General features: G+C 35.8%; 1 protein-coding gene across 8 annotated transcripts in view; it reads left to right on the forward strand.

Moving 5' to 3' along the window:
* LOC120523590 (phosphorylase b kinase regulatory subunit alpha, liver isoform-like) overlaps positions 1-13,613 on the forward strand; it is a 147,298-nt gene extending 133,685 nt beyond the window's left edge. For 4 of the 8 annotated variants that reach the window (XM_039745011.1, XM_039745015.1, XM_039745016.1 and 1 more), the window contains 5 exons: positions 1,651-1,824; positions 3,918-3,971; positions 4,558-4,758; positions 4,945-5,097; positions 7,570-11,099. In XM_039745011.1, the coding sequence (XP_039600945.1) occupies positions 1,651-1,824; positions 3,918-3,971; positions 4,558-4,758; positions 4,945-5,097; positions 7,570-7,602 (615 nt within the window). In that variant the 3' untranslated portion in view covers positions 7,603-11,099. Of the gene's footprint in view, positions 1-1,650; positions 1,825-3,917; positions 3,972-4,557; positions 4,759-4,944; positions 11,100-11,565 lie in introns of those variants that run through there. The other 4 variants (XM_039745014.1, XM_039745017.1, XR_005632667.1 and 1 more) reach the window with 3 other exon arrangements.
* The last annotated feature ends 629 nt before the right edge of the window (positions 13,614-14,242 follow it).

Genomic DNA, 14,242 nt, shown 5'->3' on the forward strand with positions numbered 1-14,242 from the left:
TGCAGTGAATCTCCTGTTCTACCACATCTACTAAAGGTGTGAGTCAGAAGGTGACAGAGATGCCCCCATCACTCTACAATTTAATGACATAGCCTTTATTTACTTAGTAAACACAACAAAATCAAACAATTTGAAGGGTAAGCTCTTGAGTGTGCAACATCCAACAATCAATCAGCGCTCATCTGTCTGACATCTAGTGTTTGTCGTCTTTGACACAATGCAAAACAGAAAGGAAAAATGGTTTGGCACTACAGCTAAATTTGCTGCATCTGAAAAACATTCATACAGTCACCTGTGCTGTCAAGCTCACAAAACTTTCAAAATGGGAAATTCTTCCAGTTAGTTATGAGTTATGTAATCCGTCATCCCCTGTAATTCATACTCTTGTAATCTGACAATGAACAATGAAATCAACACTGGCCAGTACTAGCAAGGATGGAGCAGGACTACAGTTTGGTCAGTGCTGATTATTTAATGGTATGACACAGAAAAGACTGAGCACACATTATGGTTTATCCATACTTGAAGGGCCACTTTTGCTTCCATGCATCTTTAGAAAGGAATTCAAATCTTTAAAATTACAAAAGGCTGAAGTTGGCTACTTATTTGCAGGTTATTCATCAGCCTTGTTAAGATTACTGTCACCTTTCGTATTCCAATACAATAAATCAGTTCCTTCCAAGTTTTTACTTATTTATGTAATATTAACAAATTAATGTGTTTTAATTAATATCAATAGCTAGGTTGGGAGCTTTTTTAATTTCTTTTCTCCTTTTCAATGGTAATATTGACAGTGATTTATACTAGTATTGGTCATTTTGTATTGCTGTAATAGTTATTTTTCATATAGGTAATTATTGGATACTACTCTGTTGGGTATACTTTTAAAAATGTTACATTTAAGAAAAAGTCACAGATCCTTCACCAGTAGCACACATTAATCAGTGCCATTATCACATCAGTTAATTGCAATCTGCTGTGCATGAAAGCTATTGAGCCACATTTAATGTAGTCTACTAAGACATATAATTGCATTTTATTATCACTAGTATTTTTGAATATGACTTATTGTTACAAAAATATTTAATAAACAAAAATGTGATAACTGACTCTTGGATGAAGTAAATAAAAATGTGAAATGCTCCAGCTTTCATATCAGTTAATTTAGTCACTGAACACACCTGAATGTTACCCCACATGTACATTGTCTAAGTTGTCTAAACTTAAAGCAGCCGGAGAAGCTATCTTCTGCATAAGCGGGTCCTGTTGTTAGACCAACTCCTATTATGGCTCTGTTACCATATAATTGTTGCACAGAATCTTTGTCTGTTGTAACATAGACAGGTTGTAATTTTAAAATTAAAATAATTTGTACAGTGTACTGTTTATCTAGATAAATAAAAAAAATGTAATTCTGAACAATTTTTCTTTAAGAATAAGTGCTGAATTTCAACAAGATTAGTCTGATGTGAGCTTAGTTGCTATATGCGGACAGACATGGAAACCGCAGTAGGTTCTTTTTGCATTATATGTGAATACCTAAAAATGGATAATGTTCTTGCTTTATTAACCATCCAGAGTGTTGTTTATTCCTATTTGGGCCTTGAACCCAGTTTACATTATGTAATGCACTGATTTATTTACTTTTAGAGATGCAGCAGCCCCTCTTCCCCCAGTGGTGGCTTGTCCCCTACAGGTTCTGTGGGCATACATGTTAATTGGGATGATAGACAAGGCCAGTGGTTACGCAGGAGGCGTCTTGACGGAGCAATCAACAGAGTTCCCATGGGATTCTACCAGAAAGTGTGGAAGATTTTGCAGAAGGTAAGCAATTACATGCAATATTAGAATAGGTAAGGCAAACTAGCATGGTGCAGCCTGGCAGAGCAGTGTAGTAGTTGGCTTACCTGCTTCACTGCTCCTGTGTCTTGTGTTTGACTTCCAGCCCGGATACTGCACTCTATGGAGATTGTATGTCCTCTCGTTGTCTACATGTGTTCTTCTGTAGGTATTTCTGTAATGGTTCTGTAATGCACCAGGTGCACACAACTATCACCATATATCTTCCAAAACATTAATAGTTAGAACCGAGGATGGGCAGGGGCAAGTGAGGAGACACCAATAGTTATGTTGCAAAATAGTGTGAAATTTATTTATTCAAATTTATTCCAAAATAAATAAATTCTGTTAACTTGGTTTTGGCATTTCAGAGAAATATCCTTCAAAGGTAGATCTTTGAAAACGGTGACTTTGACAATAAATAAATAAAGATTTAAATCACAGTCAGGTATAATTCCTTCTTTGCCAGTAACCTCCCATTCCCTCTGCTCCCCCTCAACAATAAATCAGCACACTTGACAGTCCAAGGGTACCAGTCTTCTCAGGTCTCTCCCTCCACTGGTGTCTGCTGAGAACTCACGACCACCTCTGTCAGCATCTTCAGTGACCCTAGAGCCCTCTGTCTACCCAGTACCTTCTAGTTATCAACAGGGCTCAATCCATCTCCTTGGATATCTCCCTGGAATATCGTTCCTCGCTCGCTCACCTTCCAGACACTTCCACCTGACCAGTCCCCTCTCACTCTCTCACTTAGGTTCTCACACTGGCTTTCTGGAAAATGTGCCTTCCTTTCTTTATTTCTGTTTTTCTCCATTTCTATTCCTGTACTTGGATCTTGAATACAGTAGCATAGGCACTGCAATATGAACATCCGTAACTACAAAATTAGGGATGACTGGTCTGTCGATTTCATGCGTGTAGTTAATTTGCTAATTTCCCCATTTCCTCTACCAAACCAAGTCAACACTCTTTCAATAAAAACTACATTTGTCATCTTTAGTCCAAAGATGTGTTTTGGATATTCTGGCAAATTTGATTAAAGAGAGTGTGACATGTGATGGACACATCCACAGGTGGTTTCTGCTTTTTGGTTCTTGTTACTGGAGTAGTCTACAACACCATGAAATCCTCAATCGACGTAAGCAGGTTTAGGTCAAGGATTAATAGACCACTGCAGTCTAACCATTAGCCTGTAAGATATTGTTTAAATGATGAAATCTTGAAATGTTCACATATTTTAAAATAGAACAAACATTTCATGGGGTGTACTTACTTTTTCACAAATATGAAATGTATCTTTTTTTCACAAATGCTTTCCACTGCCTCCGCATAGATTGCATTTCTTGTTCACTTCCAAGATTTGGATTAAAACTGCATTCTACTAACTTTCAATTGACTCCTGATTCTTTTCTGTACCATCCTTTCATCTCCTTCCATTGACATTTCATAAACCCAGCAAAAATTATGTTTGTCCTTTATACAAACTATTTTAGAGAAACAGATGAATTTATGTGTATAAATCAAACAAATCATTTGAATTATCCTTTAAAAAATAAAACAAACCTTGTTGAGCATCTCTAGACTGAGACCATACAGTGCTGGTATGAACAAATCAGGAGACCCTTTAAAAGAATGATAGGTATAAAACAAGCAACCACATTGTCAATCCAGTTGGCTCCAGGAAATACTGCTGAATTGAGTTATTAGGTTATTATTGGAATTATTGAATATGGCAATCTCCTTCTCATTTGTAGATACTCAACATAAAAAAACAACCTTTTGATTGCATATCAAACTCTGCCTTCTGTTTTGTGAATTTATATCCTAATATTAATTTAGCAGTATATTTAGAGCAAACCTAGGAACTGATGGGAGGAGCATAAAATGAGTCCAGCTATAAAAATTTTGGTTTCTGTGACAGCATTATGAATGTGGGATTTCATTCCTATTTTGTTGTTTGAAGTAGTGTCCTCAACAAGACAATGAGTTAAATAGTTTGAGAAGAATGAATGAACCTAATGAAAGTTATGGAATGAGAGGTTTAATGGAGCAAATTTCATTCTTTGTTTCTCTTTCAGTGTCATGGCTTGTCTATAGATGGCTATGTCCTCCCTTCATCAACAACTCGAGAGGTAATTTATACCAATTTATATACTTTAATTATCATTTTCTGGGGTATCTAATCTTTTTGTTTCTTCAGTAACTAGAAGTTTTTGAACGTGAACTGGAATGAATAGATTTTATAATTATTTGTGTACAAATAACGCTGGCTGCTTATGGTTTTTGGCAAGCAGACTAATCTGGTGGAAAGTCTCTGTTTGTTGTTTCGTTTGTATAGAAACTCTTCTCAATGTCTGGTGTATTACTGTAAAATATTCTATTTTGCAATGTAGCATGTATGTGCTAGTTTGTATACGTGCAATTCTCTAAAATAATTTTAATATAATTTTCTAATTCTAATTTTGGACAGTTTCTTGTAAAGAGAAGTTGATTTTTTCGCAGTCTTACATTAAATGCAACTTACATTCCCTACGGTATTATGGTAGATGGTCTAGCATTGTTCCAGCTGAGTAAGAAAAGGTAAAATGTTAGCTTTGTAGTGCAAGTTTCTACAACAGATTTTTTATAATGTAATGATTCTATTAAGTCACTGTCACAATACACAACTTTCTTTGCTGACTTTATATACTGTAATCTCTGTTCATTTTTGTTCTATAGATGACGGCTTGTGAGATCAAGTTTGCTGTTCATGTGGAATCTGTATTAAACCATGTCCCACAGCCAGAGTACCGTCAGCTTCTTGTAGAAGCCATTCTTGTCCTTACACTATTGGCAGACATGGATCTTCATAGCATTGGAGGCATAATCCATGTGGACCGCATTGTCCACCTTGCCAATGACCTGTTTTACAATGATCAGGTAAATAAAAATGGGACATGGAAGGATAACTGGTGATAGAAACTCACAATTACATTGTCAGTATGTTCCTGTTTGGGGTCACAAGAAGTAACTGGGAAGCAGTAAGTGAAACTCTAGTGTTGAAATGAAGATACCATTCAGCAAATACATTTAACTTTTTTGTTTTTGTCTTTTTTGCTTTCACAGAAAGTACATGGTGCCAATGAATTCTTTCTGGAGAAGGATCCATCCACAGGCATTTGCAACTTTTTCTATGACAGTGCTCCCAGTGGCAGCTATGGCACCATGACATATCTTTCCAAGGCTGTAGCCACCTACATCCAGGATTTTCTTCCAAATGCAAGTTGTCTTATGCAATAGAATGTTTTAGGTACTTTTTCTTAAAATAGAAGTTTGTTTGAGTGAGATGTAAAGTTCACTCCAGTGCATGCAAGCTGTACAAAATACAAGCAGAAAACGTTGGAGTTTAAATGCTATTTTAATTAGCTGCCACAGCAGATTGTACCTTAAATACTGTACCTTAAGGAAACTTATTTATAAAATATTTAATTTATTATATGTTGATAAACAAAATAAGCTTTATTTTTCAGGGCCTCATGAGGATAGCACCACATTCCCTTTATAAAAGGTTTTATTGCTAAATGGTGTCTTATGTGCCCATAGTTTTAGAATTTTTTTTACCTCATTTGGAGAGTGTTTTTGTGACCGAGTAGCAGAGTGAAAATCTTATATGTTCTGTTTCATTTCCTGGAAGCCAGTAGAATGTTGCCAGTTTTTTAATGCACCTGTTTTTATTTCATAATATCTTAACAGATTTTTAATAGTAATGATCTTGAACATATATTAGTGCAGCAGTAATTTTAGTATTTAAAACTGCTTACTAAGTTAGTCCCTAAAAGAGAATAGAAATTGCAGGCAATACCATTCTAGTCTTATCTTCTCCCAGAGCAATAGTTCACTCATGAATTCATTTCCTTAATCTACTTACAAGAGGTGTTAAAAAAGTCCTAGGCCTTTCATGACAGCAGTAACATTTAAGGCACAAACTTTTCCCCAGTGAAAGCTCATTTATTGTTAACTCTAACACAGCATTCAAGCATTTTCCACATAGTCACCCTCAAGGCAATACACTTTCCATCTGTCAAAGCATGCAGGAAAATCACCTTGAGTTAAGCTCCCAACTTGCTCATTTACCACATCAATCAATTCATCACGTGTCTCAAAATATTTTCCACACAAGTGTTCTTTCATTTTTGGGAACAAGCAGAAATCACAAGGTACTAAATTGGAGGAATAAGGAGGGGTTTCAACCAGCTGAATATCAGGTTTCACCAAAGTTTCAACGATCAGCTTTGTAGTGTGTTCCCACACATTGTCATGGTGAAAAAATGACTGGTTCAGTGTCAGACAGGGCTGACCTCCACTCCTCTCACTCCTCCCACTTGTAATACCCATTACAACTTCCTCTGGGTAAAAAATCAGTAAAGAATAAATTTGATCTCCATATTGTACTGCAGGGTCACTGAGGTAGGTTGGAGGGTCTGCAGCACATCTCAACCAAATTAAGTACAAAGCAGGAGCCCACTTTGGAGGACGGGTCTGTCAATTACAGGATACACTCACACTAAGTCAGAACCAGTTTAGATTCTCTAATTGGACTAGAATTTGCACCTTTGGGGTGTGCCATGAAACTGGAATATCCAAAGAAAAAACATACAGGTACAGGGAAACCATGTAAACTCATTAAAGTAAATTAAAATATTACTGTAGGTGGCACAATTATGAGCATCACAGATTCACAGCTTCAAAGATTTCAGTTTGATTAACAGCCTAGTCAATGTATTGATGTTGCAAGTTTTCCTTTGTCTCTGTGTGTTTTCCTAAATTTACATAACTTTCCACCCAGATACTAAACTTTTAAAGGAAAATGGATAGAAATGAAACTTTTCCAAATTTCACAAAACTGATATTCATTTGCCAATCATTACTCAATAAATCAAAACAAAAGTGTTTGGTGCAAGGTAAACAAATGTAAAGTGCCTGGTGAACAATATACAATAAACTGACATGATTATGTAATACAATGACCAATTGCGCCATTATCCCTCCATATTAGATCTGAGTGAAGGTTTGACCATGTTCTTTGATCAGCTTCTGTTGAGAAGAAAATATAAAATGTATAAATCAATAAAGGTATTGAGAAGCCACATGTTGTCCTATTGTGAGGAGCATTGTCTTCCAGTGGAAAAGCAGTAGTCGCGAATCATTTCAAAAACAGGTGACAGTGTTTCTCTATGTATGTACTTTGAAACAAGTAGCTACTTACTGTAAGGATCTTCTTGTCCTGTAAAAGATTCAAGAGAAAATTGCTATAATATAAATAGATTTTATATTGCTGTCAACTAGAGACTACTTGGTTCATGTTCATAAATGTGCAAAGTCTTCTCTTTTTAATAAAGATAGTCTACAACACCTCAATCTGTTGAAATCTCTATGAATAACTTTTTTATGTGTTTTATTGTATGAATAATGTTTTTGTGTCGTAGGTGGAGCTTAATATCATCTAGTTACATATAAAAAGACTCTGTTTTGCTAGGGATGTCATTAAAGGTTAATAGTGCCACCCACATTGGTGGGAAAGTTGTTGAAAGTCTGAGCAGCTTCAAATTTCCTTGAATGACTATCACAAATGAAGTGGGCACACTACATTTTGGCCCTTATCAAGAAGGTTCACCAACATCTCTGTTTCTGTAGACATCCAAGGGAAGCTCACATTTGTCCCTCTGTTTTCTCTACCTTCTAAATTTATAGGGTGAAATTCATCCTGGCTGCCTCACTTCATAGTACGGCACCTGCTCTGCTCAAGAACATATAGCAGTGGAGAGTGTGGTGAAGGCGGCATAGAACATTATTGGCACTGAGCTGCCTACTGTTAAGGATGTAAACAACACTTGCTGCCTCAGAAAGGCAAGCAGGATAAAAAGACCTTGGCCATCCTGCACGGTCGTTTTTCTAATTTCTTCCTTCTGACAAATGGTACAGAACCATTGGCACTCATGGCAGTAGATTCAGGGACAGTGTCTCTCCCGAAGTCATAAGTTTGCTGAACAATCATGCGAACAAATATTGCAACATATCAAACACTATGCATGCTTGTACATGTAAAAATATTTTGGAAAATATATTAGATAATGTTTTACATTGGTTTTGATGTCTTTTTTTGGTTGTTCAGGTAATGATTTGGTTTGTTCCTCCATGTTCTGGGATGTTCTGGCTCAAATTCTACTCTGAACACGTGCCATTACTCAAGGTGTTCAGCACAGACTGGCAGATTTGAATCAGATTACCTTTAAAATGTATCTGTGATGAAGCCAGTCTTTACTGCACAGGTTTAGTTTTTCAATGATTCATTAATTTATTCATCATTTATGTATTTCAGATGTTGCACTATTAGGTTAAAGATGTATTTTTGTTAAAAAGACATATTGTGTCATCATTATTGTTTAAAGTTATGTTTTGGATATATTTTACTCTGGTCAAAAATAATTTTGTCACAGAACAACCTGGGGTGTTTTAAAGTATTTTTTTTGCTGGTTTCAGAAATGTACTGTCACAAATAGTTTTTGAGTTCTGTCTTTTTTAGGCTGCATATTTAATATATAGACCCTTATTAAGGTGTATGGGTTTTTAAAAGTTTCATTCTGGATTAAAATGTTTTTATTGCTGTATTTAAACATTTTATAACTTTACAGAAGGGTCTTAAATAATTCTGTTATGAGTTTTCAGGCTGTGATACATTTGGATGTTTTGAGACAGGAGCCTGCTCCCTACCATTTGGTGATCAGATATGAAAGTGTAAACATCTATTTGTTTACATCTGTAAAAATTCATTTCTTGTTTTCTAATCTTGACTTTTTACCTTGAAATATTGGAGCAGTCAGTGTAAAGCATGATGAATGGATTCATTGTTTCTGAAATGGAAAAGTGATACCAAAGCAAGTGGAGTCCCATTTTGTTTGCTGACAACTGCTGGACCCTTAAGAGGGATATTTCAGAGGCTGAGTACAGCAGAAAATTGAAAGCTTCTAACTTTTAGGTGGGTCACTTCCATCATGTATATATAGTATAAATATACGTTTCTTATAAATTTTAATCACGTGTCACTTAAACTTCTTGTGTAAAACAAAAGTCTGTTTTGATATTTGTATTTAGTATGAAAAATATTGTAAGATTCACCTGTACTGATACATGTGACAAAAAAGCTACATTTTGTTAAACCTTTTCCAACTATTTTCAGTCATTCCCTTGATTTACATAATCCTAGCGAGGCACTCCTGTGACTTACCCAGCAACTGACTCCAACTAGTCTTTGACTTGTTCCGATCAAATCAAGCAGGGGTTGTGTGTGTAGGAGATCTGACAACCAACGAAAGCTGATCCTGAAGTGTGATTCATATACTGCCGCAATAAGGAACAGAGAACACATATGTTTTGAACCTTGCAAACAGAAATAAAGTTTGTCTGTTTGATGTCTTGTGTTTTGTATACTCTGACAGAATGGAAAATAGAAAAAATTGAGCTGAGATTGCTGATGAACTTGCCTCAGCCTTCATGCAGCATGGGCTTAATCAGGCAGCACAGATTTGGATGTCAAGAAAATGGGCGAGCACAACTGTGCTCAGTCAGCAAAACAGATATGCCCAATAATTTTCACTCATTTACACTGACATGATCCAGTGTCAAGATCAACAACTGTGGTCGGCAAATCTGATGTGCCTCATAACTAGAAGTCGCGTAATGTGAAATCAGCTTAACATTGTACCTTTACTGTTTTTTTTTTATTTCTTATTTTTATCATTGCGTCTTGATGTCACCTTGTTGCCATTTTGTGAATTACTTTGTGCTACTTACTGTATACTTTTACAGGCTCAGCCACACAGTTGCTAATAACAACATCCATTGCCAGTCTTTTGAGACTTGTAAAATAATGCAGTCCTTATTTAAGGTGATGCTATTTGTGTGCAAACTCTGGATTGAAAAAGCTTCTTCAGAATTGCCATTGGAAACTGTTTAAGATTTCGACCATGCATTCTTTTGAGAGTTTGAGTTCTGTTTTTTATTTTGTTTCGGAGATTGGCTCATGTGAACCAACATCAACCTTGTTTTTGTTGTCCTTTGAAATCCCATCATTTTCTAGTCCAACTTTTTCTCCTTTCATCAATAATTTCTTTTACCAGCAAGAATTCATAACAGTTCTAATGATATGATTTCTCCACTAATCAAAACAATAGAATACTATCTATGCATAGAAGAATGAGTACAAAATGTGTGTATGTGTAACTCTAATTTTTAACAACAAATGGAGAATCAGGAACAACAAGGTGATTGTGCCCTTTGAAGTCCCACTTTAAGTTTTCTCCAGGTCAGGAGACTATGGTTCTTTGAAAGTTCAATGGCACTCATAATTGCTTTGAAGTGCTGTCTGGATCAAGTGGGTGATTGTATTTAAGGAATATGCTAGAGGCTTCAAAAGCAACAAATTACCTCTGAACACATCTATTGTAAGCAAAGGCCTGGTCACTTATGGGACTGTTTGAAACAAAGTGGTGCTTGAGGCAATCTCAGAAATAATGTTTTGCTACAGTTTACCTCTTACGTTTACACCCATTTACATTTTATTCAGTACTTTTACTTGACCTAACACTACTGGCGACTTCAACCAAGTGTGCATCATCACTTTAAACTGCTTGTTTTTATGAATTGATTCATTATTTTTGTTTCTGTTTTTTTTTTGTTATATTTGAGCTGGTCACCATTAGGTAACCTAGGTGGTTGACAAGGGTGTTGTCATGCAAGGGGCGTTGTTTACGAAGTTAAGGGGCATTCACTCTGAACCACCAAGGGTGCACTGTATATGAATCTCAAGCAGGGGGTATGCTCTGGAACACCCACCCTTGCCATGCTGTGGACATCGAGTGGCACAGTTTTGATAACTCAAGGGGTGTGTGGTCTGGACACTGAGAGTGCAACCCCAGAAGTCTAACAAGAATAGAGAATGTGTGCTATATACCCCAAGGATCGCTGTTGTTTCCATATGGGCTTTGGCAGTCACTGTGTTAAGAAGTCAAATTCACAGAGCTGTTACAGGATAGAGTGAATACTTTTATTGACATGCAGGTCGGTGCCACCGTAGTACCATAAAGGAGATAACTGAATTATAATTCAGATTTCACTTCTGAAATATATTGTTAATTACAGGAATACAGTAAAACCCTTGGTTATTTTTCACTCTGTTAACTGTCAGTCTCCTTTAACCATCAGACCCAAAAACAAAAAAAAAACCATCACGAATGCCAGAGCCAAACTATTACTGTACTACTACTGCCGTGCGGTACACTGCGAGATATGTATGTTGGATCAACTCTCCCTTGTTCTAGTGCATAGTGTTCTTCCCCAGCACCACATATCATGCCACATTTTGAAATCATAGTGTCAGTTATGCACCTTTAGTTTTAATAGCATTCATGGCTTTTAACTTTTGTTGTAACTAACTTACTATTCATTGTAATGGCCGATAAAAGTATGCGTGTGGTATTGGAATTATCACAAAAAAAAAATTTAATTGTTAAATATGTACAAAACGGAGAAAGTGCTTCAAGTATTGTTTCAATTTACAGAGTAGGAAGATCAACTGTAATCAATATAAAGCATGATACTGACAAAAATGAAAAGCATGTTGATTAACGTTAATGTTCCTCTGTATTGTAATTTTCTTTTTAAATTCTGTTATATTATGTTTTGCTGCAGGCAGCTTGTGACTTGCTGTGCAGGAGCAGAAAGGGTGGAATGAATGCTGTAAGTGATGGGACTGGTCTGAAGGGCTTCTGCTCTGTAAGGGGAGGACATGGCTCTTAGGAGATGAGTGACAGGAGAAGTTAGGAGGAAAAGGAAAGTGTACTGAAGGAAGTTTTGAGTAGGGAGTCAGGAGACAATAAGCAGGAGTGTTTGCAGTATAGAGAAGAAATAAATGTAACTTGAAGGAGATAATTTAACTGATAGGGAAAGCTTTCTTTTATTGTTTTGGAGGTATGCTCTGTAACCCAGATAAGACAAGGCACTGTTTGTTACAGAATGAAGACTCCAAGTAAAACACAGAAAACTTTAGTACCTCTGAATTGTATTTGTTTATTAGGCTGGTCATTATTATATTATATGAATTAATAAATTTTGTTAATACTATATTATATTTTATTAATGTAGTTTTGTTTTGTCAATAAATACAACTATTCACTAAACTAATCTACAATATATCATTCTTAAAGTAGCTGTTCTGTTATCTGTCTTTTCTCTTATCTGTCACAGTCTTGGTTCCTATCTCTGATGGGTAATCAAGGTTTTACTGTATATGATTAGTGGGCATTTTTCATGTCCTTGCAAGTTACTGATAAATGGACCCTCAAAGTCAGAATGTCTGCTACTTTGGCTTACACTGGTTTCATATTGATTCTTAACCTTGTAAATGGAGTAGCAGCAGGACTGGGTCACAGATCAAGGGGCTTTAATTCAAATGCTTAGCATGCCACGGGCAAAAGCTAACAGTAAAAAGGATATTATAATGAGTGTAACAATCAAATACTGAAAATCATATTTAGCAGCAAAAATCAGCTCTAAACACAGAGTTAAACTCAGAGTTACTTATAAGACGTTTACAGACAAACACTACCATATGTAACTGAATGACTATCAAATTTCTATTTTGCATCAACATATTCTTCCTACTAGTAACCTCCTCTTTTGTGTCCACAGCTTTCTTCTTACAGATCCAGCATTGATGATTTCACTCAATTCACCTTTGAGCACTTAGCATAATGAGCTGGTGAATTCGCAAACATTATGTACTGTAAAAAATTTAAAGTTGCCCATCAGCATGTCGCTGGCATTCATGGTTGTCAATTAGATTGGTCCTGTCTGATGAATTCATTTTTACTTCTTTTGCAACTTCATGATCTGGTACAAAGACATATTGGATATAAATCACTTGCTAAATTAAATTGATCAGTCAAACAAAAAATCAGATATAAGCCAGAAATGAGAACTGATTGACTTGAACTACAGCCTGAATGTAGCCTCAGTACTCTGTAGCAACGTATGAACTCAAACTCGTCCTGTACGTACCTTCAAACTCATTATTACCATAGTGAATTTTTTCAGGTATTGGTTCAGGATTGTGAGAAAAGTTGCACTTATGACCTCCATATAGTATTGCTCCCAATTTTAAAATATCAATCATATCAAGAGATTTTATATTTAACACATTTATTTTTATTTAAAATTTTTCTTTGTGTTTTTTTAGGTAAATTATGTCCTTACATTTTTTGATTAAATTTACAGTATACCATCAGTTTGCTGATTTACTCTTTGGGGTCACTCTATGAAATCACTTTACTATAATGAAAAAACAAAATTTATTTGCACATTTTATATCATGGCCATGTGATTAAATCAACCATCCCTATTCTAAACCCACTTTTCAATTTTGTTCTGTTATAGGCAGGTATTTCCCCCCTGCTTGTATTTATCATCTGTTTTTCTGCTTTTTTCCTTATATTTCAGATGTGTTTTCATGATTTTTTGTAATTTCGGTTATGTTTGTCTATCGATTATTGCTTTAAATGTGCTGTATTCTGTGAACTTTGTGGGTGAAGCCCCGGGAGGCAGTACCACTCTTGATATCATTGCTGCTGGGCTTTGCCTTGACAATTTTTTCAGCCAGTGAGATAATCTTAGAAGATCAATTTAAGTTGTAGGAGACTTTTATTGAATATTGTTATTTCTTTGGATTTCCTGTTTTTTTTTTTTTATAATTTTTCTTGATCTGTGTTTTTTGACCTATTTGCTTCAGGTTGCTTTTTAGGCATATCCTTTCTTGCTCCTTTAGGTTTTTTTTTTTTTAATAAACATTTTCATTAATAAAGATTCTTCTTTTGGATTATTTTCACATGCTAGAGGTTTACTATTTCTCTCCCCATTGTAGTAAGGTTTGGACATTTCTTTATATTTTGACCTTTAAAAGCAAGCTTCCCATTGTGTAAGCCACAGCCTGCAGGATGAGGCCTCACATGCTTTTTGCTATGTTTGAGACTTCTCTACACAACACATTTTAGGGTTACAGCTGGGCATAAACCCCCAACCATGAATACAAAGCCAATCCATTGCATGGTACACTCATGCATGCTTATACTCCAACACATTATAGTCACCAATCAACCCAACACACACATCTTCGGATTGTTGGGAAAAAATTTAAAATTGAGGAAGTGCACTGGGTTGCTGCCTGTTTGGAGTTTACATGATCTTCCCATATCTGTGTGGACATTTCTCCAGGTATTCCATTTTTTTCTCCCACAAAGCAAAGACTGGCAATTCAAAATTGAATGTGTTGCTTTATGTTCACAAATGTGGCCTGCGATCAACTGGAAACTCA

Source organism: Polypterus senegalus, chromosome 2 (genome assembly GCF_016835505.1).
Source record: "Polypterus senegalus isolate Bchr_013 chromosome 2, ASM1683550v1, whole genome shotgun sequence".
NCBI classification, from domain to species: domain Eukaryota; kingdom Metazoa; phylum Chordata; class Cladistia; order Polypteriformes; family Polypteridae; genus Polypterus; species Polypterus senegalus.